This window comes from Syngnathoides biaculeatus, chromosome 17, assembly GCF_019802595.1.
Source record: "Syngnathoides biaculeatus isolate LvHL_M chromosome 17, ASM1980259v1, whole genome shotgun sequence".
Classification (NCBI taxonomy): Eukaryota; Metazoa; Chordata; class Actinopteri; order Syngnathiformes; family Syngnathidae; genus Syngnathoides; species Syngnathoides biaculeatus.
In genome coordinates, this window is record NC_084656.1 from 3980960 (window position 1) to 4007621 (window position 26662).

General features: G+C 41.9%; 2 protein-coding genes across 9 annotated transcripts in view; one reads left to right on the plus strand and one right to left on the minus strand.

The window, feature by feature from the left end:
• Positions 1–24599, minus strand: part of ptpa (protein phosphatase 2 phosphatase activator) — a 66742-nt gene extending 42143 nt beyond the window's left edge. For 4 of the 6 annotated variants that reach the window (XM_061801642.1, XM_061801640.1, XM_061801638.1 and 1 more), the window contains exons 1-5: positions 24554–24599; positions 20175–20278; positions 9467–9553; positions 9104–9229; positions 3606–3723 (exon numbers count right to left, since the gene is read on the minus strand). In XM_061801642.1, coding sequence (XP_061657626.1) covers positions 3606–3723; positions 9104–9229; positions 9467–9553; positions 20175–20278; positions 24554–24584 — 466 coding nt within the window. In that variant the 5' untranslated portion in view covers positions 24585–24599. Of the gene's footprint in view, positions 1–3605; positions 3724–9103; positions 9230–9466; positions 9554–20174; positions 20279–24023; positions 24079–24553 lie in introns of those variants that run through there. The other 2 variants (XM_061801641.1, XM_061801639.1) reach the window with 2 other exon arrangements.
• The window catches only part of crata (carnitine O-acetyltransferase a), a 63608-nt gene that overhangs the window by 8482 nt on the left and 28464 nt on the right, over positions 1–26662 (plus strand). For 2 of the 3 annotated variants that reach the window (XM_061801631.1, XM_061801632.1), the window contains exon 1: positions 24504–24640. The exons of the other annotated variant lie outside the window; for it this stretch is intronic. In XM_061801631.1, the coding sequence (XP_061657615.1) occupies positions 24617–24640 (24 nt within the window). In that variant the 5' untranslated portion in view covers positions 24504–24616. Of the gene's footprint in view, positions 1–24503; positions 24641–26662 lie in introns of those variants that run through there. 3 annotated transcript variants of the gene reach the window in all.

The window sequence follows — 26662 nt, forward strand, 5'->3', positions numbered from 1 at the left end:
GCAATTATTTCCCCATTCAATTTTAAACACCCAAAAGGTGGTGAACAAGCACTAAAAACACCTGAATGTGTTGGGGTCAACGACCAATTTTGAATAAATCGAGTGGTGTGAAAAAAGGGCTTGCCCTCATAATTTTTTTTTTTTGGTCACTCTTAAATACAGTGGAACCACTACTTACAAAATTAATTCGTTTCGTAAGTCATTTTGTGATGTGAATTTTTCATAAGTAGACTCTCTTTTTACATGTAAATAGTCTAATTCGTTCCAAGCACTCCGACCCCCATAAGCATTCAAAGTACATAATGTACAGAATAATACAAATTATATTAATTTTTGCTTGGCGTTGGGAGACAATGCGAAGAGAAGGGTGAATGTCCAGCATAAGGCATCGTGGGGGACAGAGAAGGCTGTAAATGTTAGATAGCTGAAAGTAAACATAAGTATGAATGGACCCACGGACAACTTAATTCCACTAAGGTTTCTTGGGCCCCATGGTGAATAAAGATGAATAAACTTGCAAAAAATAACAAAAAAGTTGTAGTTTACCAATATGTGTTAGCGTGTGACAGCATCTGAAAACACATCATGATTTTGTCACAGTCGAGTGTCCAAGGGAAACGTAAAACATCATGATTAAAGACTGACATCCCTCCTAGCATATGTATTCCCAGGAAAAGGCCACGGTGATAGCCAATGGCAGAGCACCTCTATTGCGCCACATAAACCGAGATACATGATGTTGACATGAGGTGGAATTTGGGGACTGCGTATCGAGGGCCCATTTTTTCATTTTGTATCCTGAATTTTTTTGTTACAAGAGATGTTCGTAAGTCGAGCTACCACTGTATCTTATCAATCTACGGAACCCTGTTGATATGTCACAGCATACCAACAAAAAAACAATAAGATTCAGGTCAGGCCTTTGACAAAGATAATTGAAATTCTTTATTTTGCTTTACTTAAGCCATTCAGAGGTGGAGTTGCTGCTGTGTTTTTGCTTGACTTTGTCCAGCTGCAGAAAGCATGTCTAATTCAGCCTGAGGTCACAAACAGATGGGGGGACATTCTCCGTCAGGATTTTGGGGTAGAGTGCAGAATTCATAGTTTAATTTATCACAGCAACTCTTCCACATCCACAACTTCCAAGTCATGGGGATCATCAAGATGTCTTGATGAATTGAGATGAACCTAAATGTTTCCTTTTGCTCAGCGGTGGTTTTCATCCTGGAACTCTGTCATGGAGACCATTTTTAGAGAGTTTCTTTCTTATGGTGGAGTCATGAACACTGACCTTAAAGGTCAAGTGTCATGAAATGGATGATTTTTGGTATATTATTAATGAAAAACCCACAACCAATATGGTCCCATGTGTTTTTTTTCCCCACCACAAAACATGACTTTGACGTATACATCTTTTTGTAACTCCCGCCATGAAAATCCTCTCGAGGGATTTGTTTTCCAGAAGAAGCAGGAAGTGACGTAAAGGACAGTGGCACCCCCTAGTGGATTCGTTTGTTTCCATTAGTTCTACCTCCGGGAAGGTAGCTCGTTGTTCCTTCGTGTTAGCCAAAATGCCGGCTCATTGCATTGCTGGACATTGCTCGAACACTCGGGAGAATGGAAATACGCTTCATAAGTTTGAAAGAGACCCTGTTCGTTGTGAAAAATGGATTGCACAGGTGCAGAGGACGAGAGCTTTGTGGGTTCAAAATAACAGGTAGGCAGTAATGCGCCCCGGCTCGACGGTCTTCAACAAGTACAGCGGCGGCTTTGAATGTACCCCTAAAAGCAGCTTGGCTCAGTTCCACCTCCTCCTTATATGCCACGGCGCAGAAAATCAGCCAATCCGGCAGGCTGCGATGAGCCGCAACGGCTCATCAACACCGCGGAAGTGGACCGGACGGGGATGCAGTTTGGCCGTGATCGCATATCATCTGAATATGGCTCGAAACAATAGTGTAATATTGCCCCGGTAACTTCACTCGGTTGTGTGGTGTTCTCCTTTTCGCAAAGAGCTTCCGTGTCAGACGGGGCGCATTTGTCTCCCATAGTCAGGGTGCACTGTGTGTTTTCATTTGCGAATGTCCGGGTGACGTAACGGACGGAGGACGCAGCCAAGATGATGACCACTTGGATATCGTAGAATGACACTTCTGCAAATTTGCGCATGGATGACGCGCTCTCCCCTCACATTTATTTTTTCGTATAAACATTCAAGTGAATAATATTATGGGTATTTTTCATTACAATCTCTATTTTAGAATGTTTATAGGGATGCCTTAACTGATGCAAGTGAAGCCTTCAGTTCTTTGGATGTTGTTGTTGTGGGTTCTTTTGTGAATGCTTCATAAATTATCACTGTGCTCTTGGGGACACTTTAGTTGGCCGGCCACTCCTGGAAAGGTTCAACACCGTTCTATGTTTTTGTCATTTGTGGATAACAGTTCTCACTGTGGTTCGGTGGAGTCCCAAAGCTTTGGAACAAAAAGTTTTTTTTTTTTTTTTTAAAACCACACTGACAGATCTCAATTACGTGCTCTCATTTGTTCCCGATTTTCTTTAGATCTCTGCATCATGTCTAGTATTTTAGAATCTATTTGTTTACTTCACTTTGTTAGGCAGGTCCTCTTTAAGCGATTTCTTGATCGTGGCAGTGCATAGGCTAGGGGTTTCTTGAGCAATCAAGCTCAAGTATTGTAAACAAAGCAACTAGGTGGAGACTGATTCACGCAATTGTCTCAGAGTTGTCAGGACTGGGGTTCAAATCTCAGCCACGCCTGTGTGGAGTTTTTTCCCCATGTCTGCGTGGGTTTGCTCCGGGCACTCCGGTTTCCTACCACATCTCAAAAACATGCATTAATTGGAGACTATTTGCCCCTAGGTGTGATTGGCTGGCAACCAGTTCAGGGTTTACCCAGCCTTCTGCCCGAAGATTGATGGGATAGGGTCCAGCCCCAACGCGACGATACGTGGCTCAGATGATGGATATATTTTATAAACCATAGTTATGCTTTAAAAGGGGGTGGGGGCAATCACTTTTCACCCAGGGTCATATAGGTTTTAATTTTTTGCCCTCCCTTAATAAAAATCATTGAAAAATCACTTTGTGCTTTTCGTATGGTCTTTAATAATTACGTTCATTTGATATTTTAACTTGTGATGGGGAAACATTTAAGGATGACAAACGTGTGAAAAAAAAAAAATCAGAAGGGGCCTCACATTTTCAGACCACTGTCCTTGTCTTTCCAATTTCAACCTCCCCTAAAAAAGAAACTAGAAATGTGAATTGTGACTGTCATAGAAGATATGGCTAAAAATCTCCTTTATAAACTATTTCTAACATTGTTTGTGACACAAATAAGGAAAAAAAGGTCAAAAGGTTAACCATAGGACAGTTAAGAAATTTACATTTGGCGCATTTTAAGAGGATGAATTGTAAGACATTGACAAATTTGATATTTAGTGATCCAACAAGATAATGTAACACTTACATTACAGCTCTGTAGTGACATTTGTGCCGGGCACATAATCTCAGTTCAGTCCAATAGTTCGTGCAAATAAATGCCTTTGGTTTTAGCAGAGCATTATCAGAAATAAAACCATACCTGTTCCATAGTCTATCCTGGTGGAGTTCCCCACAGACTCTTTCAGGTAGACTGCTATCTCTGGAGCCGCAGTTTGTTTGTCAGCAGGTAGCACTGCTGACACCAAGGCTTCTCCTTCCTGGAGACGGCAACATAAAATTACATGGATCTACAAACAAACATAGCATCTGCTGATCTTGAGAGGGCCAATAATTTGCTATGAGGATTGGATAGGTGACTTTGAGACTTTTTTTTCTTAGCCCTGTCTAGTTTTGAGGCTCTATAACATTTTTCCCCAAACTACTTACTGCATGTGCCTTAGGGTGTATTGTGAAATGTTCGACGAGCAAGCTCTGCTACACCCAGAACCGTTAGAAAACTCAAAGCTATGTTGGAATGTGCAGTTCAGTTGTTTAGAGTGCCACAATGGGTGTGGCAGAGTGTACTGTGGCTGCTCTGATTGGGTGACAGAGCACCAGATAGGATAAGCACAGAAGCTTTTCAAGGAAGGAAGATACAAGAGTGGCAGGATGGCGGGATTTGAATTACCTCATTCGTAATTCAAAAAGAGGGAGCATGCTGTGCCTCTCAGAACACTCGCAATCAGGAATTACCGCTGCATCCCATCTTTTTCAATCACTGGGCTCTCGTCAACTCAAATGGGACCAGATACACTCATTACTATGGCAACAACAATAAGAATCAATTGCATTTTGTATATTATAAGACAAAAAGGTGGGGAAACCTGTGCTGGTGCTCACCGGTGGTCAGGAGAAGACTTACAGTGAAGAAAACAAGTATTAGAACACCCTGCTATATTGAAAGTTCTCCCACTTAGAAATCATAATGGGGTCTGAAATTTTTATCGTTGGTGCATGTCCACTGTGAGAGAGAGAATCTAAAAAGAAAAATCCAGAAATCACAACATATGATTTTTTAAACTATTTATTTGTGTTATACAGCTGCAAATACATATTTGATAAAAATGGTATATTCCTCACCTTTCTAAGGATCAGTGAGACCCAAACTTTACTGGCAAACTTAAGACAGGTTCATGGTTTGAAATCATGCATGGCACGGAAGGTTCCCCTGCTTAAACCAGCACATGTCAAGGCCTGTCTTAAGTTTGTCGATGACCATTTGGATGATTTTGTGATGAGATGAGACCAAAATGGAACTTTTTGGTCATAATTCCACTGAGTTTGGAGGAAGACGAATGATGAGTTCCCTCCCAAGAACACCATCCTAACTATGAAGCATTGGGGTGGTAGCATCATGCTTTGCTCAGTCAGAGCATTGAGGATGGGTCGTGGCTGGGTCTTTCAACATGACAATGACCCGAAGTACACAACCAGGAAACCAAGGAGTGGCTCCGTAAGAAGCATATCAAGGTTCTGGTGTGGCCTAGCCAGTCTCTAGACCTAAACCCAATAGAAAATCTTTGGAGGCAGCTGAAATACTATGTTTCTCAGCATCAGCCCAGAAACATGTCTGATCTAGAGAAGATCTGTGTGGAGGAGTGGGCCACAATCCAACCCGCAGTGTGTGCAAACCGAACAATTACAGGAAATGTTTGACCTCTGTAATTGCAAACAAAGGCTACTGTACCAAATAACATTGGTTTTCTCAGGTTTTCAAATGCTTATTTGCAGCTGTATCACACAAATAAATTTAAAAAAAATCATAGATTGTGAATTTCAGACCCCCCCTCCATGATTTCTAAGTGGGAGAACTTGAAATATAGCAGGGTGTTCAAATACTTATTTTCTTCACTGTAATTCAAAGCTTGCTTGAGATCTATTCACCTACTCTTTATACGATACAACTTGCAAGTAGGCAACAAAACGTAATGTTAGCCGAGCAAGCTAGTCCAAGAACTAACGGTTCTCCCATTTTTCTGTTGACTGATGCTCTAAAGCAGGGGTCATCAACTTTTTTGAGGCTGAGGGCTACTTCGTGAGAACTAACTGTACGAACGGCTACATGACTTGTTTGCAGGAGACTTCAGTCATTTGTTCATTAAACATACATAAAATATTTTAGTTTTAATTCTTTGTATGATGTGAATTTACAGGTATTTTAAAAACTTAAATAACATAAGCAAGTCCGATTAAAATTGTCCTCAAATTGTCCTCGCGGGCTACCATGCGCCTGTGGGCACCGCGTTGGTGACCCCTGCTCTAAAGTTTCCCTGTGTGTAATTCTAATTAAGAAATTTAACTACAGTAAGTATGTTGGTTTGACCTGTCTGATTGGCATACATGAACTGAAGATATCTAAAGAGCTGCAGTGTACAATACAGATGTATATACCGTAAATGAACAAATCATTTAGATAGATATTGGTCAGTCTTGTGATCAGTATTCGATGATTATTTTATTTAAACTAAGTGATCGGCCTCAAAAATCCTGGTTGTACAAAGCCTGTAAATAAATCCTGTTTAAGTTGTGGGTCCTGTATGAAAGTTTAACTTGTTGATTATGGAAATACGTAAACTGTTCCATGATATTTAAATTTTCTGTAAAGGGTAGGTATTTGTTGTAGACAAACGGTTGGATACCAGTTGATAAATATAAACATCCACTGCAGGAAGCTTGTTAAATATTTGTAGAGAACATTAACATGATACAAGTATGAGAACAGTAAACAAATCTCAAACTACAGTATATATATATATAATACATTTCCCCATCCATGAGCCATCACCGAAATGTGGTGGAGGAGTTTGTGTGTCCCAATGATCCTAGGAGCCAAGTTATCTTGCACTTCACACCCCTGGTAGGGTCACCCACGGCAAAAAGGTCCTAGGTGGGGTAACAGACAAAGAATGTCTCCATAAACCCCTATGACAAATACAAACATTGAATCGAAGGTTCTCCTTTCCGGAGGCCCCACTCTGGGGCCAGGCTTGGAGGTGGGGCTAGAAGGCAAGCACCTGTTGGCCAGGTCTGCACCAGAGGGGCTTGGCACAGGCCAAAAGGGTAATGTTGGCCAGCCTTCCCATGGGTTCACCACCTGTAGAAGGTGCCATAGAGCTCAGGTGCAGTGTGAGGTAGGCGGTAGCCAAAGGCAGGGACCTTGGCAATCCGATCCCCAATTACAGCAGCTGGCTCAAGGGACGTGGAATGTCAATTCTCTAGTAGGAAACCCCCAAGATGGTGTGCAAGGTCTAGAAGTTCTGACAAGATATAGACAGGCTTGCCTCCGCACATGGCTTGGGCTCTGATACCAGTCGTCTTGAGGATTGTTGGACTCTTTTCCACTCTTGAGATGCACACGGTGAGAGGCACCGAGCAGGTGTGGGTATAATTATTCTCCCCCAGCTTGGGGCCTCCATTGGGGTTCACTCCGGTGGATGAAAGAGTAGTCTCCCTCTGCCTTTCAGGTCCTGACTGATGTCTGTGATTATGTGCCGAAAAAAACAGTTGCGAGTACCTCGCTTTTTCGGAGTCCTTAGAGGGAGAGCGTTCTTGCTTAGGACGCCAACATTCTGCTGCGCAACTTCAAAGCTCAAATTGGCAATGACAGTAAGACCTGGAAGGGCGTGATTGGGAAGAACCTACCCCCAAGGGCCCGATCAGAACTGGAGCGATGTTGTTACTGGACTTCTGTGCTCATCACTGTTTGTCCATAAGAAATACCATGTTCAAGCATATGGGTCTCCACATGTGCAGTTCACACCAGGACACCCTAGGTCGCAGCTTGATGATCTACTTTGTGGTTTTGTCATCTGACTTGTGGCTGCATGTCTAGCACATTCGGGTGAAGAGTGGGGCGGCAACTGATCACCACTTGGTGCAGAGTTGCTCCGATGGTGGGGGAAGATGCTGGTCCGACGTGGTAGGCCCAAAAGTTTTGTGATGATCTGCTGGGAATGTCTGGCAGAATCCACTGTAAGAAAGAGTTTAAACTGCCACATTTGAAAGAACTTTGCTCGTGTTCTGGGATATGCGGGAGACATTGAGTCCGAGTGGACATTGAGTCCCAGTGTCCTCAATTTCTGAGGTGGCAGACTGCAGCGGTGGGATTAAGATGGTCGGTGTCTGTTGCAGCAGTAATCCCTGAATTTGTTAGTGGACACCAATGGTGAGGGATGCAGTCAAGTTGATGGAGTCCTATTGCGCATTTCTCCCCTGTGGGACTCGGGTTGCGGATGGGTAATGGCAACGCAGCTTTGATGAATGCAGCTGAAGCAAAAACTCAGACATGGGAGTATTCAGGGAGGTCATGGAGAAAGACAAGCTGTGATCTCCAACCCTCACTGAAGCGGTTCACAGCAGAGTGTGAAGCGGCTGAGATGAGAATCAGCACCTCCAAATCCAAGATCATGGTCCTCGATTGGAAACAGGGAACATGCCCAATCCAGATTGGGGATGAGATCCTGCCCCAAGTGGAGGACTTCAATTATCTTAGGGTCTTGTTCACCAGTTAGTGAAGCATGGAGTGGGAGAATGAGAGGGGGATTGGTGAAGTGTCTGCAGTAATTCAGGCTTTGTATTAGTCCATTGTGGTAAAGAAGGAGCGAAGTCAAAAGGCAAAGCTCTCAGATTTACAGATCGCGCTCCGCTCCGACAGCAGTGTGGTGCAACTGTAAAGCCTCACAGTTATGAGGTCCAGGGTTCAATCCCGGCCCTCCCTGTGTGGAGATTGTATGTTATCCCCATGTCTGCGTGGGATTTCTACGGGCACTCCTGTTTCCACCCAGATCCCAAAAACATGCAACATTAATTGGACATTCTAAATTGCCCCTAGGTGTGATTGTGAGTGCGACTCGTCTGTCTCTGTCCTGCGATTGGCTGGCAATCAATTCAGGGTATACCCTGCCTCCTGCCCGTTGACAAATGGGATAGGCTCCACCACTCCCACAACCTTCGTGAGGATGGTCATGAGCTGTGCGTCATGACCGAAAGAACATGATCCCAGACACAAGCAGCCGAAATAAATTTCCTCGACAGGGTATCCAGGCTCTTCCTTAAAGATAAGGTGAGAAGCCTGGTCATCCAGGAGGGACTCAGAGTCGAGCTGCTGCTCCTCCACATTGACAGAAGTTAGATGGGGTGGCTGAGACATTTGATTTGGATGCTTCCTTGGTGCTCCCTAGTGAGGTGTTCCGGGGACGTCCTACTGTAAAGAGACCCCGAAGATGACCCAGGACATACTGGAGAGATTAAGTCTCTTAGCTAGCCTGGGAAGTCCTCAGGATCCCCCCATAAGAGCTGGATGAAGTGGTCGGGGAAAAGGGCATCCCTGCTGATGCTACCGCCCGAGCGACCCAACCTCCAATAAGTGGTAGAACATTAATGGATGAATAATAATTTTGTACTTCAGTGCGGCTAATTGATTTATATTTGTATTTGCTGTTTTTAGATTAGCAAATTGATCAGATGCTCTCACAAGATTGAAGTCAACTTGTTAGTCTTCTGTGAACCACTGATACATAACATTTGGAGACAGAATAGTAAGGAGTCCCATTTGAAGCAGTGCAGCATGTGTGTTTTTATGTATGTATGCTGACTAACCTGTTCTAATTGAGCAAACCAGGTTCTGAAGGCTTTATTACCAAAGCGAGAAGGCTGGTCAACAGGGGGGGTCTCATTTATCCACCGGTCCAGAGTCTCCAAAAGATTGAGTAACTTTTCCACTGTCTGTCATACAAGACAAACCAAACATGACTGTAGCAAGACACAAAGGCATTTGGCTCAGGTACATCATGTTTAAACCAGCTACATTTCAAGGAAGACATGCATAGAATTATCTGCAACAATAATTTTGGATGTCGGGCTTGAAGAAAATGGTAACTGTATCCAATTCATAGTCTCCAAATCAGAAAATGCTATTAGAATATCATGAAACAATTTCTCTGGTTGAAAAAGACAGCATACCTCAGAGACATTATAGGTACATGTTAGCTTCTTTCCCTTCACACTTTCATTAAGAGTCAGAATGAATCCCATGTAGTCAGCGTAAGCCTGTAACGATAGAAATCTGCCGTAAATGTCCAGACAGGAAAATGGCTACAATAAGTACCGTAATTTCTTGTGTATAATGTGTCCTTAAGTATAATGTGCACCCACAAAGTTGACCTTGAAAACAAAAAAAAAAAGAAAAAAAAAATCTGGGAAACTTCAATTTGCTGCTATCCATATACTCAAAATATTGGGAATTATTTATATTTCTAGTTCACTGAATTTGTACTTTTGTTGTTTGTACTTGTATTCTTTTTAAAAAAAAATGTCTGTACAACAATTATGAATAATAATCTTGGTGCATGTGCTGATGTAGTGGGAATACTGTATATATGTCAGGACAGGCCACAGGTCACACTTGTCCCGCTACGTGTATATGTCAGAACAGAATCCCTCAACCAACTAAAATAAATGCTCAATGATGGAATAACATTTTATTAATACATTCAGTTAATAACATGTATTACAGTGTTAAATATTTTACCACTGTTTAACTTACTTTTTGGAGATACATTTTTTGCATTAAATATTTGTGCATTAAACATTTGTGCACAGTGCAGTTTATCCATTACATTAACTCATCCTTGGTCAAGCCTTTTAAAGAAACATCTGACTCATCTCCAATCTGAAAAAGATCCATAGTAGCTACATTTGGTGCATCGCTGTGGAACTCATCATTGATGACTTGGTCCAGTTGCGGTGCCTCCTGCATTGCATCATAAACAGCGATCCCATCTTCCTTTGTGCCATCCGTGGCGTTTGTAAGGAAACGTTTTTTGAATCCTCAGTCTTGTTTCCCTTTATTCCTCATTATTGTGAGCGCTTTGAGGCGAAGCTCTACAGTGCTAATGCTGCAGCTTCTTGCCCTCTGTTCGGCTACAGTCTGTAGCAGTTCTTCCATGGCCTCAGGTTGTTGTCAAAAAAATGACAGCTCAAACGATGTATAAACGAGCATAATGAACACATTAAAAAAAGCAAGCATTTTAATTGTGTGCGCTCTCCTTTTTTCCCCCCTCATACTCGTTTCAATGTACAGTGAAGAAAGTATTTGAACATCCTACTATATTGCAAGTTCCCCCACTTACAAATCATGGAAGGGTCTGAAATTTTCATCGTAGGTGCATCTCCACTGAGAGATAATCTAAAAAGAAAAATCCAGAAATCACACTATTTTTGTGTGTGATAAAGCTGCAAATAAGTGTTTGAAGACCTGTCTATCAACTAGAATTCTGACCCTCAAAGACCTGTTAGTCCACCACCACTGCATGTATCATCCTGAATCAGATGCACCTGTATGAGGTCATTAGCTGCATAAAGACACATGTCCACCCCATACAATAAGTACGACTCAAACTTGTAACATAGCCAAGACACAAGAGCTGTCCAAAGACACCAGAGACAAAATTGTACAACTCCACACAGCTGGAAAGGGCTATGGAGAAATTGTCAAGCAGCTTGGTGAAAAAAGGTCCACTTATGGAGCAATCATTACAAAACGGAAGACGCTAAACATGACGGTCAATCTCAATTGGAGTGGAGCCCCATGCAAGATATTACCTCGTGGGGTCTCAATGATCCTTAGAATGGCGAGGAATCGGACCAAGACTACACAACAGGACTTGGTCAATGACCAGAAAAGACTTGGGACCACAGTTTCTGAGGTGACTCTTGGTAATACACTAAGATGTCATGGTTTGCAATCATGCATGGCACGGAAGGTTTCCCTGCTTGAACCAGCACATATCAAGGCCCGTCTTTAGTTTGCTGATGACCATTTGGATGATACAGAGGAGTCACGGAAGAAAGTTTTGTGGTCAGATGAGACCAAAATGGAACTTTTTGGTCAGAATTCCACTAACCGTGTTTGGAGGAAGACGAATGATGAGTTCCATCCCGAGAACACCATTCCTACTGTGAAGCATCAGGGTGAGAGCATCATGCTTTGCGGGTGTTTTTCTGCACATGGGACAGGACGACTGCACTGTGTTAAGGAGACGACGACCGCGGCCATGTATTGTGAGATTTTGGGGAACAACCTCTTTTCCTCAGTCAGAGGATTGAAGATGGGTCGTGGCTGGGTCTTTCAACATGACAACATCAACAATGACCCTAACCACACAACCAGGAAAACCAAGGAGTGGCTCCATAAGAAGCATATCAAGGTTCTGGCGTGGCCTACCCAGTCTCCAGACATAAACCCAATAGAAAATCTTTGGAGGGAGCTGAAACACCGTGTTTCTCAGCGACAGCCCAAAAACCTGTCTGATCTCGAGAAGATTTGTGTGGAGGAGTGGGCCAAAATTCCTTCTGCAGTGCGTGCAAACCTGGTGAACAACTATAGGAAACATTTGACCTCTGTAATTGCAAACAAAGGCTACTGTACCAAATATTAACATTCTTTTTATCAGGTGTTCAAACACTTATTTGCAGCTGTATCACACAAATAAATCGTGAAAAAAATAAATAAAAAAAAATAAATCAGACGTGATTTCTGGATTTTTCTTTTTAGATTATCTCTCTCACAGTGGACATGTACCTACGATGAAAATTTCAGACCCCTCCATGATTTTTAAGTGGGAGAACTTGCAATATAGCAGGGTGTTCAAATACTTATTTTCTTCACTGTAGTTCGAGCTCTTGTTTTGATAGTGAGCTGACACCATAGTCTTGCTTCATCTCTGGGAACTGTGTAACACTCCACATCTCAAAACTATTCTCATATGCTTTTGATGGATTACTTACTCCTTCGTCTTCCTCCACAATCTCACATTCGATTCAGTCACTTTGAACTGCCGCACTGCTTTGCGGTTGCCCACTTCTTCAGCAGGAGTGTTGACTTTTCGTTTAAAAGCTGCTGAATAACTAGCCTTTGTCAACGACATTTTTTGTCTTAGTTTAAGTTAAAAGAAACTCACGGCCAGCCATTTCTGATGCTATGTGCTATGATAACGATTGTAAAATGGCAAACTCACACGAGTAGGTCAGGGATCTCAGATTGGTGGCGCACATTACTGTAATATATATAAATGTGTAACATAATACATTGAATATCATATTGAAAGGTAAATGTATAACTTTACCATCCTATGTACCTGTACCTGACTATACAATGTGATTCTTTTAAAAATCTATACCTAAATATAATATATTGCTCTATTGACTGAAAATATTTTTTGAAAATTTTGCGCATAATACATGAGAAATTATGGCAATTACAATAGGAATAGCAAATGAAAAAAACAGCGATAATAGCGTCTTTGACACTGACAATCTAAGCAGTCATTTTTTTGCTGCTGGTCTGGCACAGTCACTGGAGCGTGAACGAGAGGTGGCTGTTGCAGGTGCTACAGAAACATGCACAGGAAAAGAAGGCCGGTTGCATGCTGCAACCCGAGTGCATGACTCATGAAACCCGATGAGACTGATACGAGTTGCGGACGCCTCAGGCTGGGTGCAGAAGAGACAGGTGCACGTGGTGGACACTGTAACGCCGACCAGACATGAGCATGTGGTGGATGCCACAGGCAGAGCAGCGATGCTGAGCCAAGAGCCAAGGGGGAGCTGATGGTTGGAAGCTCCCAAAACAGAAGTGAGAGGTGGTGGCGATAAGTCCTAAGCCACTGCTGGAGAGCATGGCGGCAGACGTGGGTTGAGGGTTGCTGAAGAATGAGCAGAAGACAGCCACAGGTAGAACGCCGCCATTGGAGAGCACAAATGACGGTTGCTCGACGTGGACCTAACGCCAACAAAACAGAAGTGAGAGGTGAACGCCATGGGACAGGCGTTACCAGAACAAAAACAAGATGGGGACACCGCGGGCTGGACGACGAGAAGACGGACCACGGAGCAGTGGCTGCGGGTTCGCCAACCTCCTCTTCTGAGCCAGATCGAAACACTCCTCAATCTGCCTCACAAAAGTGTCCCATCTCCGTCAGAAGGCAGTGATAGGAGTCAGCAAGAAACTCTGGAACGGCTTTATTCTCCAGGTAACAGTTCGTTGGGTCGATTTTTGGCCAGTTCATTCTGTCACAAGTAAGCAGCATGGGGTAGGACTTAAATGCAGGACTCCAAGGCATTACATAGTTTTCGAGGGTGGTTTAATTCCAGGCAGAGGTCATACACAGGTAAGCAGTTCAAAAAGGCAGAAGCACAAAAATATGTGGCAGAAGGGAAGGTCCATATGCAGTGAAGAAAGTAAGTATTTGAATACCCTGCTATATTGCAAATTTCTCCCACTTAGAAATCATGGAGGGGTCTGAAATTTTCATCGTAGGTGTATGTCCACTATGAGCGATATAATCCAAAAAGAAAAATCCAGAAATCACAATGTAAGATTTTTTTTAACGATTTATTTGTTTGATACAGCTGCAAATAAGTATTTGAACACCTGAGAAAACCAATGTTAATATTTGGTACAGTCGCCTTTGTTTGCAATTACAGAGGTCAAACGTTTCCTGTAGTTGTTCACCAGGTTTGCACAAACTGTAGGAGGGATTTTGGCCCACTCCTCCACACAGATCTTCTCGAGATCAGACACAGGGTTCATACACGTCCTTAGAATCAAAATTCCATGAATTTTCCATGACTTTCCAAGTATTAAATACAAAATTCCATGACATTGGATTGACTGATTGCAGCAGACAGCAATATTTCAGCTATATGATCGTGTTTTCACTTAAATAATAAGTGCCAAAGCTTATCAATGTAGTCGGTCCATCATAACTGTGAAATTTATGGTTATTAAAAATATAAACTATAATTACATGTTTAGAGATGAAAGTGGACTTTAGTTAAAATTCCTGAAAATACAAATGCGAGCATGCCCCCCCCCCCGTAAATTTTTGAAAAAAAAAAAAAAAAAAGAATGGCTGTGGTACATTCTGGCGATATCTGTGAACAAAATTCAGACAAAAATTTAAAATAAAATTTCGAAGTCCTGACCCAAAAAAAAAAAAAATTGGTCAGATGTTCCCCAAGGCCCAAGCCCAGGTTTTTTTTGCCCCCCATGCCCCTATCACTGGATAGCACAAAATCACATGTCATTAAAATATGCCATCTTATCTCAAGACAAATTAATTAAGTGAACTTTTCAGTAAAAAGACCAAAAAATATCCTTTTCCCCACATTATACATGTTATAGTATAGATGTAGAATATACACAAAAATATATCCTAGAATTTCTACACCGTACAGCAAAACACGTTAAAGAAGTTGATCTGTAGTAATTACTATTAACGTTTAAGTCTCAAACTTGTTACACTCGACCACATTGCTCACTATCTTAGATATAGTTCTAGTAATACTAATCGTATAATCAGTTGCCTTTAATATATATATATATATATATATATATATATATATAGGAACGGCATCCATGGAAAAACTGTGCCAAACAAATATGAGCGTTTCATCTGAGATGACACGATGTGGCGACCCCTAACGGGACAAGCCGAAAGAAACTTACTTACTTACTTACAAACAGTCACTCACATTTGAAAAATGTACGGGTGTGGTCAGCCATGCTCGCAGATAAAGTTGGAGGTGTGATTAGGGATGGTCTTAAAATCACTTACTGGATTAATACAACATAACTGTAAATTAAAAATTAAATAAACAAATACATAACTAAAATAGAAAACTAAAATTTCAAACTCAAATGATAATTTCCAATTTCAACTGATATTAGTAGAACATGATATAAAATATTTAAAAATTTTCATCAATAATTCTGACAAACTTTATCTGAAGAAAAGTTGAATGCACTGGCCTTCAAGGAATAAACATGAATGCTCTATCCTCGCAATGTTTTGAAAATGCTGAAAGTTTAGTTGAACATAATCGGCGTTCGTGGCAACAAGCTCGCGATACATTGGAACAAACATTCCTGTCGGCAATTGACCCCTCTGTTCAAATTGCGTCATCCGTGTCACTGACCAATCAGAAGCCAGAGATCTGCATAAACCAGGCTACTTTTTTTGACCCGCAGTTTTCCCAGACAACGCTGCATGGTCCAGTATAGCTTCTGTTGGCATTTTATCGCGTATTTGGGTTCTTTAACAATAGATATGGTTAAGAGGTGTAGTCACGGACTTTATAATAGTGACGACAGGTATCCTGAAAGGCTAGTTGGTGGAGTTCAATTCGTACCCTTTCCAAAACCGAAGACCCAGTACGAAAAATGTCTTTGATGGATCAAACTTTGTGGAAGACCGCATCGTCAACTGAATCCATCTAAGATCAACCGGAACAGAAGACCGAATACGAAAAATGTCTTTGATGGATAAAACTTTGTGGAAGATCGCATGATCAACTGAATCCATCAACCGGAACAGATATGTTTGCACGAAGGTAAGTCCTATATTTGATTTTCAATACATGTCTCATATAAATGAATTAGCAGTTCTTCGCTTGCATAATATAGCTACGTGTGAATGATTGACACACTTGATCTGTGTTGAGCGATATTTTCCCATGATCTGACTGCACAAACGTGTCTCTGTTCGGCGCTCCCGAGCGAAGCTAAACAGGACTTTCGTTTGTTTGCACGAAGGTATGCCGTATATTTGATTTTCAATACGTCTCATATAAATGGATTAGCAGTTCTTCACTTGCATAACATAGCTAAGTGTGAATGATTGACACACTTGATCTGTGTTCAGCGATATTATGCGATGATCTGACTGCACAAACGTGTCCCATTGTTCGCGGCTAATTAGCTAAGCTAAACCGGACTAGCAGTCCTAAAAGCCTTCGACGTGCACCGAGACACCAAGACTGAAGGAAGGATGTTTGAGGACACTAAAGTAATGATTGTCGTACTCGGTCGGGACTTATGTAGGTTCGGCACTAATTCAAGAATAATTATTGAGGGGAGCGCGTGACGTTACACAAAGAAAATGAGAGAAACAACTCGTAAATCAAGCCTCGCCTTCTTTTCCTTCATACGGCGGTTCACAAACGGCTATACAGATACATATACAGATTCTGCACACAAGTGTAATATGTAACACGAAAATAGGAAACTGTCAATGACGAATTCGTCTTTGGGTTATAATATATTATATTATGTGGCTTCTCGGTCTTCCTCTGACTCTGGAAAAATCTCGCGCTAATATCAATGGTTTCTCGGTCGATATGCATGTAAATACCATTGAAATACCCCTCGCTGAAATACTTGAAGCCCTGCTGTCTGCTTTTCAACGATATTTCACTGTTAGCTAAGAATGCGAGTGAGAAATCAGCCGGTAAATCGGACAGTTTCGCTCTATTCTTTTCTTGCTGCGCCGCCCTTTTTGCTAATTGTTTGTCTGATGTAGGCGCACGTGCCGTGACGTCACTTCAGGAGGCGTGGTTAAGTGCCCTGTACGGAGGGGTCAATTGTCACGTATTGTTGGGGGGCACGCATCACGGGACTGCCGTAAATGAGAGCCCGGCTTGCTAGAACGTGCCTTTATGTGCACGCACTCGACGTATTGACCACACCTGAATCAAACGACGAGGTGGATGATATATATAAAAAAACAAAAAAAAAAAAAAAAAAACTTTTTTACGCCTTCACACTGCCTCGACGCAACGAGCACCCCTGGTGTAACTGAATTTCCTTTGACATGGCTCATGATGTTGATGACTTTCGACATAAATGCACTCGAATTACGTGAATCAGTTCTGAACATGTGCTTTCGTACATGCTCCGTACATGCTCGGTACGGTTAACTTGCATTTCCTGTTTCCGGGTGAATAACGGTTGTTTTGGAGCATGCTCGTTTAGTTAAAGTTTATGAAATAAACACGTAAATTAATGTCAACACCACACAAAATAAGCGACGTCTTGAGAGAATGCGAGGGGAGGGGCGTTATTGTTACAAGTGATAGTCCCTCAACATGGCTTTGCTCGTGAAAGCAAGAGAACGAACTCAAACGCATGTTCATTCAATGTCAACTAATATCCGGATTAATTTTAGGCAATTTTTCCTCAGTTTTCCGGAGCAATTTTCATGAAAATTTATAAATCCGGAATCCCGGGAAAATCTGGAAGACTTTCATCACTACATGTTGAACATGTATTTTCATCTAAGGTTAATGTTACGTTGCCTATATTTAAAATACAGAATACTATTTATGCACTGTATTGTTTGTGCTTTCACCGATCAGGCTGTGCCAAGGTGGAATTTTAACATTAAACACCATCTCATCCTGTAATTTCTACTTTGACCTCTTTTACTTAAAAAAAAAAAAATTGAGAAAATCTCATTCAGTTGCACCACTTTTTCTTCTATTGTTCACATAACCCGACATTCATTAAAGCAACAGCACCTTTTTTTTTTTTACTTTTATTATTATTATCGAGCGTAAACACAACATGTCTAACTATTTCCTCTACGCTGCCCATACTATGTGGGTGGACGGTGTTTGTGTACCCCTTTAAGAGTCGAAGGAGGGCGGACTCACGTAAACTATCAGGAGATAGTTTGTTGGAAAAAAAAAAAAGGAGCCAGGCTGTGGTTCACTGCAGGATTGTTTTTCATGTGTGCTGAGAATGTCTATGTATTTCTACTCGTAACAAATTTTACGCATGTGATTTTTCATGCTCGATTGTGCAGATTTGAGAGTGCAATCGTGCCAGTCAGTGACTGAACATTCCATGACATTCCCTGACCTAAGCCAAATATTTTTTATTTACCGGACTTTCCAAGACCGGAAAAGGTAACATTTCGTTTCCTGATATACCAGAAATTCCCAGACCAGCACAAAGCCTGCAGACAGGTTTCTGGGATGTCGCTGGGAAACACGGAGTTTCAGCTCTCTCCAAAGATTTCCTAAAGGGTTTAGGTCTGGAGACTGGCAAGGCCACGCCAGAACCTTAATATGCTTCTTATGGAGCCACTCATTGTTTTTCCTGGCTGTGTGCTTCGGGTCATTGTCATGTTGAAAGACCCAGCCACGATGCTCTGACTGCGGGAAATAGGTTATTTCCAGAAATATCTCAATACATAGCCGTGGTCATCCTCTCCTCAATTCGGTGCAGTTGTCATGTCCCATGTGCAGAAGAACAACACCAAAGCATGATGCTACCACCCACATGCTTCACAGTAAGGATGGTGTTCTTGGGATGGAACTCCTCACTCATCTTCCTCCAAACACGGTTGGTGGAATTATGACCAAAAAGTTCCATTTTGGTCTCATCTGACCGCAAAACTTTTTCCCATGACTCCTCAGTATCATCCAAATGGTCATTGGCAAACCTAAGACGGGCCTTGACATGTGCTGATTTAAGCAGGGGTACCTTCTGTGCCATGCATGATTTCAAACAATGACATGTTACCAAGAGTCACCTTAGAAATGGTGGTCCCAGCTCTTTTCAGGTCATTGACCAAGTCCTGTCGTGTAGTCCTGGGCTGATTCCTCACCTTTCTAAGGATCATCCACTCTGATTGAGATTGACCCTCATGTATCGCTTCTTGTATTTTCTAATGATTGCTCCAACAATGGAACTTTTTTCACCAAGCTGCTTGGCAATTTCTCCATAGCCCTTTCCAGGAGTGTGGAGTTGTACAATTTTGCCTCTGGTGTCTTTGGACACCTCTTTGATCTTGGCCATGTTACAAGTTTGAGTTTTACTGATTGTATGGGGTGGACAGGTGTCTTTATGCAGCTAACGACCTCACATACTGTTGGTGCATCTGATTCAGGATAATACATGGAGTGGAGGTGGACTTTTAAAGGTGGACCAACAGGTCTTTGAGGGTCAGAATTCTAGCTGATAGACAGGTGTTCAAATACTTATTTGCAGCTCTATCACAACTAAATAGTTAAAAAAAAATTATACTTTGGGATTTCTTTTTACATTATCTCTCTCACAGTGGACATACATCTACGATGAAAATTTCACACCCTTCCATTATTTCTAAGACCTTGCAATATAGCAGGGTGTTCAAATACTTATTTTCTTCACTGTACATGAGAATGAGGTCAGGTAACTACATTGCAAAAATAAGACTTGACTAGAATTGGCTGTGATGGCACAGGAACACTGGGATGTGATAAGTCAAATACTCAGAAGAACCCGGTAAACTCAGGCTAGACTCACACAATGAAGACATGACACATGAAGCTAAAATACATAATTATCCTCAATGAGGCACAGGTGAGGAGCTGTTACAAGGAGCAGCCGCGCACATGGCAGTGGCATGACCACGCCCCTGACAGCCTTTCGATTTCAGATAGCCCCCAATCAATGTATTGAGGAGTGTGGAACCTTGCAATTAAGAGACTTGAGATGTACCCATGGTGTTATGATATGTAAAAGTGTTGGTGCGCTTGAATTATGAACATTTGGTCAGCATTTACTGCTCTATATTCTGGATGGATGGTAGTCTATTGACAGTTTTCTTTTTCTAATTGTCCTGTTGTTTTATGTATGCTGTTGATGTTGACTTTTGTTTTCCCTGTTTTTTATTTACATTGCATTATTATTCTTGTAATTATTTGTCTTGCGCTTCACCTTCTTAACGAGAAACCCCATTGAAATCAAAGTTGATTAACTTAATAGAACAACCTACTTTAGCTGTCTCAAGGTGTACTTCACTTCTGCAATTTCTCAGGGGACAAGCAACAGGACATTCACCTTAGACCGCTTCCACTTGCCCATGTCAGGTACCATGGTAATTTCTTTCTTCGGAACCATGAAAGTTGTTGTGACATCAAGTGCTTCATCCTCAGGAAGGGATCCTATATTAATGAGAAAGATCGGTCATAAAAGATTAAGTCATTTTGAAAAATGTACAGTAATTTAAAGGTTTCTGCTAGGATACAAACATATTTTAGTTGTACTTCGCAGCCTTAATAACAGAGATTCTGGGTTTGAATCTCAGCCCAGAAACTCTCGTGTGACGTTTCTGTGCAAGCATGTTGTTGTTGTTTTTTTTCTCTCGTGTATGCATGATAGTTATTATAGTTATTAATGCAGCCCTATGGGGGCACAAACCAGTGCAATCTGTAGGCCGGTCCCAAGCCCGGATAAATGCAGAGGGTTGCGTCAGGAAGGGCATCCGGCGTAAAAACTGTGCCAAACAAATATGAGCGTTCATCTAAAGAATCCCATACTGGATCGGTCGTGGCCCGGGTTAACAACGCCCGCCCCAGGCACTGCTAACCTGCAGGGCGTCGGTGGAAATTCAGCTACGGTGGGTCGAAGACAAAGAAGAGGACGAAACCGGATTCGTCATCAGAAGAAGAAGAGGAATGCAGAGCCCACAACTGGATGTAGGGACTTTGAATGTTGGGACTATGACAGGAAAAGATCAGGAGTTGGTTGACATGATGATTAGGAGAAAGTTTGATATAGTGGTCATCCATGAGAGCAGGTGGAAAGATAGTAAGGCGAGAAGTTTGGAGCAGGGTTTAAATTATTCTACCACGGAGTAGATGGGAAGAGAAATGGAGTAGGGGTTATTTTAAAGGAAGAGCTGGCTAAGAATGTCTTGGAGGTGAAAAGAGTATCAGATCGAGTGATGAGACTAAAATTTGAAATTGAGGGTGTTATGTATAATGTGGTTAGCGGCTATGCACCACAGGTAGGATGTGACCTAGAGTTGAAAGAGAAATTCTGGAAGGAACTAGATGAAGTAATTCTGAGCATCCCAGACAGCGAGAGAGTTGTGATTGGTGCAGATTGTAATGGACATATTGGTAAAGGAAACAGGGGCGATGAAGAAGTGATGGGTAAGTACGGCATCCAGGAAAGGAACTTTGAAGGGCAGATGGTGGTGGACTTTGCAAAAAGGATGGAGATGGCTGTAGTGAACACTTTTTTCCAGAAGAGGGAGGAACATATAGTGACCTACAAGAGCGGAGGTAGAAGCACGCAGGTGGATTATATTTTGTGCAGACGATGTAATCTGAAGGAGGTTACTGACTATAAAGTAGTGATAGGGGAGAGTGTAGCTCAACAGCATAGGATGGTAGTTTGTAGGATGATTCTGGTGGTGGTAGGAAGATTAAGAAGACAAAGGAAGAGCAGAGAACCATGTGGTGGAAGCTGAGAAAGGAAGAATGTTGTCCGGCCTTTCGGAAAGAGGTGAGACAGGCTCTCGATGGACATCAGAAGCTCCCAGAAGACTGGACTACGACAGCCAAGGTGAGCAGAGAGACAGGCAGGAGAGTACTTGGTGTGTCTTCTGGTAGGAAAGGGGAGAAGGAGACTTGGTGGTGGAACCCCAAAATACAGGGAGTCATACAAGGAAAGAGATTAGCGAAGAAGAAGTGGGACACTGAGAGGACTGAGGAGATGCGAAAGGAGTACATCGAGATGCGACGTAGGGCAAAGGTAGAGGTGCCAAAGGCTAAACAAGAGGCATATGAAGATGTGTACACCAGGTTGGACACGAAAGGAGAAAAGGATGTATACAGGTTGGCCAGACAGAGGGATAGAGATGGGAACGATGTGCAGCAGTTCAGTGTGATTAAGGATATTGATGAAAATGTGTTGACTGGTGCCAGTATTGTGCTAAATAGATGGAAAGAATACTTTGAGAAGTTGATGAAGAAAATGAGAGAGAAGGAAGAGTTGAAGAGGCAAATGTGAAGGACCAGGAAGTGGCAATGATTAGTAACGTGAAAGTTAGAAAAGCACTACAAAGGATGAAAAATATAAAGGCAGTTGGTCCTGATGACATACTGGTGGAGGTATGGAAGCAATTTGGAGGGATGGCTGTGGAGTTTTTGACCAACTTATTCAACAGAATAGTAGCGGGCGAAAAGATGCCTGAAGAATGGAGGAAAAGTGTTCTCGTTCCATTTTTAAGAACAAAGGCGATGTTCAGAGCTGTGGGAATTATAGAGGAATAAAGTTGATGAGCCACACAATGAAGTTAAGGGAAAGTTTAGTGGAGGCAAGACTCAGGACAGAAGTAAATATCTGCAAGCAACAGTATGGTTTCATGCCTAGAAAGAGTACCACAGATGCATTATTTGCCTTGAGGATGCTAGTTGAAAAGTACAGAGAAGGTCAGAAGGAGCGACATTGTGTCTTTGTGGATCTAGAGAAAGCCTATGACAGAGTACCAAGAGAGGAACTGTGGTTCAGCATGCGTAAGTCTGGTGTGGCAGAGAAGTATGTTAAAAGAGTACAGCACATCTATGATGGCAGCCGAACAATGGTGAGGTGTGCCTTCGGTGTGACAGAGGAATTTAAGGTTGAGGTGGGACTGCATCAGGGATCAGCTCTGAGCCCCTTCCTGTTTGCAGTGGTAATGGATAGGCTGACAGATGAGGTTAGACTGGAATCCCCTTGGACCATGATGTTCGCAGATGATATTGTGATATGCAGTGAAAGCAGGGAGCATGCAGAGGAACAATTAGAAAGATGGAGGCACGCATTGGAAAGGAGAGGAATGAAGATTAGCCAAAGTAAAACAGAATATATGTGCGTGAATGAGAAAAGTGGAGGGGGAAGAGTGAGGCTACAGGGAGAAGAGATAGCGAGGGTGGACGACTTCAAATACTTGGGGTCAACAATACAGAGCAATGGAGAGTGTGGTCAGGAAGTGAAGAAACGGGTCCAAGCAGGTTGGAACAGCTGGCGAAAGGTGTCTGGTGTGTTATGTGACAGAAGAGTGTCTGCTAGGATGAAGGGCAAAGTTTACAAAACAGTGGTGAGGCCGGCCATGATGTACGGATTAGAGACGGTGGCACTGAAGAAACAACAGGAAGCTGAACTGGAGGTGGCAGAAATGAAGATGTTGAGGTTCTCGCTCGGAGTGACCAGGTTGGATAGGATTAGAAACAAGCTCATTAGAGGGACAGCCAAAGCTGGATGTTTTAGAGACAAGGTTCAAGAGAGCAGACTTCGATGGTTTGGACATGTTCAGAGGCGAGTGAGTGAGTATATTGGTAGAAGGATGCTGAGGATGGAGCTCCCAGGCAAAAGAGCGAGAGGAAGACCAAAGAGAAGGTTTATGGATGTGGTGAGGGAAGACATGAGGGCAGTTGTGGTTAGAGAGGAAGATGCAGGAGATAGGCGAAGATGGCAAAAGATGACACGCTGTGGCGACCCCTAACGGGACAAGCATGAAAGGAAAAGAAGAAGATGCATGATAGTTATTGGCGACTCAATTGTGAATGAAATTGAACCATATAAATCAAGCTCAAAATAGATTACAAAACAAAGCTGACAACGCAGGCAGAATATGTCCAGTAACTAAACTAACAACTTAAGTATATGGCTGAGTTCACTGGTGATAAAAGGAGTAAGAAAAATGGTACATATTTCAATGTAGATAACGATAGAAGCTTTGTGAGTGGACTCCCCAAGTCAAGACTTGTGATATTTATACAATAATTTATCGGTCACACGTTGGTATACAATGTCAACGTTCTGTATAAGTCCCAATCTTACTAAATGTTGACGATACAAGAGGAGAAGGCAAACAAAGTCCCCAGACGATGAAAACAAAAGCTTCCTGCTGAGTTTTACCTGACTGCCGCTCCGATTCAGCCATGTCAAAGATGTTAGTCTTCTTCGTGGATTACAGAAAAATAAGAGCTATGACTCACTACTGCCATCTTTCTTGGCTAAGTAGACACTACTACACAACATTTCGATCAGTGCTGTTTTTTTAAATACCATGCATATATCCAAACATACACAATAGACATTGTTTTTTTTCCCATTCGTTTTAATGTTTATGTTGAAATGATGTATGCATAAAAATAAACTAAATTCAGTCAGCCCATAGTACGCCGTACTTATTTTTGCAACATTTGCAGGAAATGCTTACAAAGTCAGAAAGTGCAATTTCCGGAGCTTTTGTATCTGAACTCTTATTGTAGGAAGCTGTTCACTGATCATAAAAGCATATGACAAGCACTTGCGATGTCCGAGTCGTATTCTGTATTTAGTTGAGTGTCCATCGCGTGCAGCTGTCAGTCGAGTGTGGGTTTAGTGGCGCTTTAGTTTGTCCTGTGTCGGTTACAACTTGAAGACAGTACTTCACCGCATCTCACCTTTGTCCTGGACTTCGAGCCTGGCTTTCATTACTCGTTCGGGGGGCGGTCCTATGCTTCAGAATGTGGAGTATTTGCAGCAAAATGGTAAGAAATTGATATAAAGTTAACTCTTAACATGTTGGATTGGTCAGAAGGCAATAGTTATCATGCATTGACAAGTCTTTCATCGTATACGGTACAAGCAACATAATATATGGCATTCAAATGCAGTGTTTCACAGTTGGTAGTAGTTTAAAGACAATGTTTTTCTCAGGCTAGCTGTTAGCACGTTGGCAAGGGGCACTGGAGGGTGGGATTCCCACCTAGTTTCTAGGCAAGTCACGCCCTCCTCAATATTAAATATTACTGGCTCCTGAATATGCGCCACTACTCTATGACTGGCTGTTGTATCCCTGTAGAAAACGCCCTAGTGCTTCCATACCGGTACACAGTACTGTTTTACTCTTTTGTGCAATTACGTCATTGCTCCTTTGCCTTAAGTGTGACAACTTTAATGTTTATCACTAACCCTCAACTCGTTACATCTGCGTCGCCTGACCTTCCCGGGACGCAGCAGCCAGTCTTGTTGGAGTGGGTCTTGCCCGGCCTAGAAACTAACTCATAATAACGCGTAAACGTACGCTCACTGGGTAAAAGGTTATTTGCTTTTTTCTCCTTTCATAATTTTAAACTTCTTAGTTAGAGCATACATTTAAATGATAATGTGCCGAGAAGTGAATTATTATACTACCAGCGAGAGAGATGTTAACATATTAAAAATATCCCATGAACCTGAACCAACTACAGATGAGTTAAATCTGTTAACGTCCATAGAAGCTTCAGGTGTGGTTATTACCCTATTTCCACTGGTGGCACAACACTATTACCCCATTCGCACTGTTGGAAAAAACACCGTTTACTCTCCAAGATAATATCTTGTTAATTTTCCAGTCTCAGGTGTTAAAATAGTTAGTGTTGGGAGATAATAATAGAACACCAAGCTCAGCCGATACAAAACATTGCGTCCTTCCGTCGACTTGTATTAAAGGAAACACCTTTTCGTCACTCTTCCTTGAGTATTAAGCGCATCATGCCTTCTAGAGGTGATAATTGTACCGTATAGAATAGACTAAAAAAAAAAAAACACATTTACCCAAAGTGGCAACTGTAAAAAAAATTAAAATGTGGTGCTCCATTATGTATTGAGCATGCTTAAAAATATATGTGAAATAAGCCACTTTAGATTTTTGATTATTCTGCTATTTGGATCATCAAATGTGAGAGATGTGGCTACACATGTACAATGTTTTCTGTTAGCTGACAGGGAAAGAAGCCGTGGCATAACAGACTGGCATCCATTCACAGTCTCATTCACACCCATGGACAATATATGTTCTTGAGGGGGAAAAAAAACTACACAAAGAAAACCCACACAAGCAGAAAGAATATACTAACTTAGATGTGTTAAGCACATGCACTACCGTGCTGCACTCCAAACAAACGTGGTCTCTTTATAGATGCACTTTATAATAACTAAATAATATATATATATATATATATATATATATATATATACACTAAATAAAATCACGTACATATTCTAAAAGTTAAGAAGAAATGCTAATGAATTCTATGCTCGTGATAATGCTGTACATGTGAAGGTCACTATCAGAATCAGCTTAATTGGGCAACTATGTAAACAACACACAAGGAACTGGTCTCTGCTCATTGGAGCCGCCCTAGTACGACATACATGTTGAATACGCAAAATCCTTTTCAATTTTTTTTAAATTTCATTTATAGTCGTCCAGCGTTTAGAGCATTTAGAATGTCCATTAGTGCAATGACCGTTGTGCAAATGGTGTCAAGACTTCAAGGTGTGTGTGCAGTTTAAAGTGACTAGTCTTGGAATAGTCTATCGTATATAATACTATTTGTCTCAGCAGGATCTGACAACAACTTGAGGCAGAAAATTGGCAGCAAGTAGTAGTGGAATTATGTTTGCTGTTCAAGAATTTTAGAATTCAATTGCAAGAGGGAAGAAGCTGTTTGAATAGCTGTTAGCTTTGGTTTGCAGTGATCGGTAGCGCCTACCCAATGGAAGGAGCTGGAATGGGCAGGATGTGG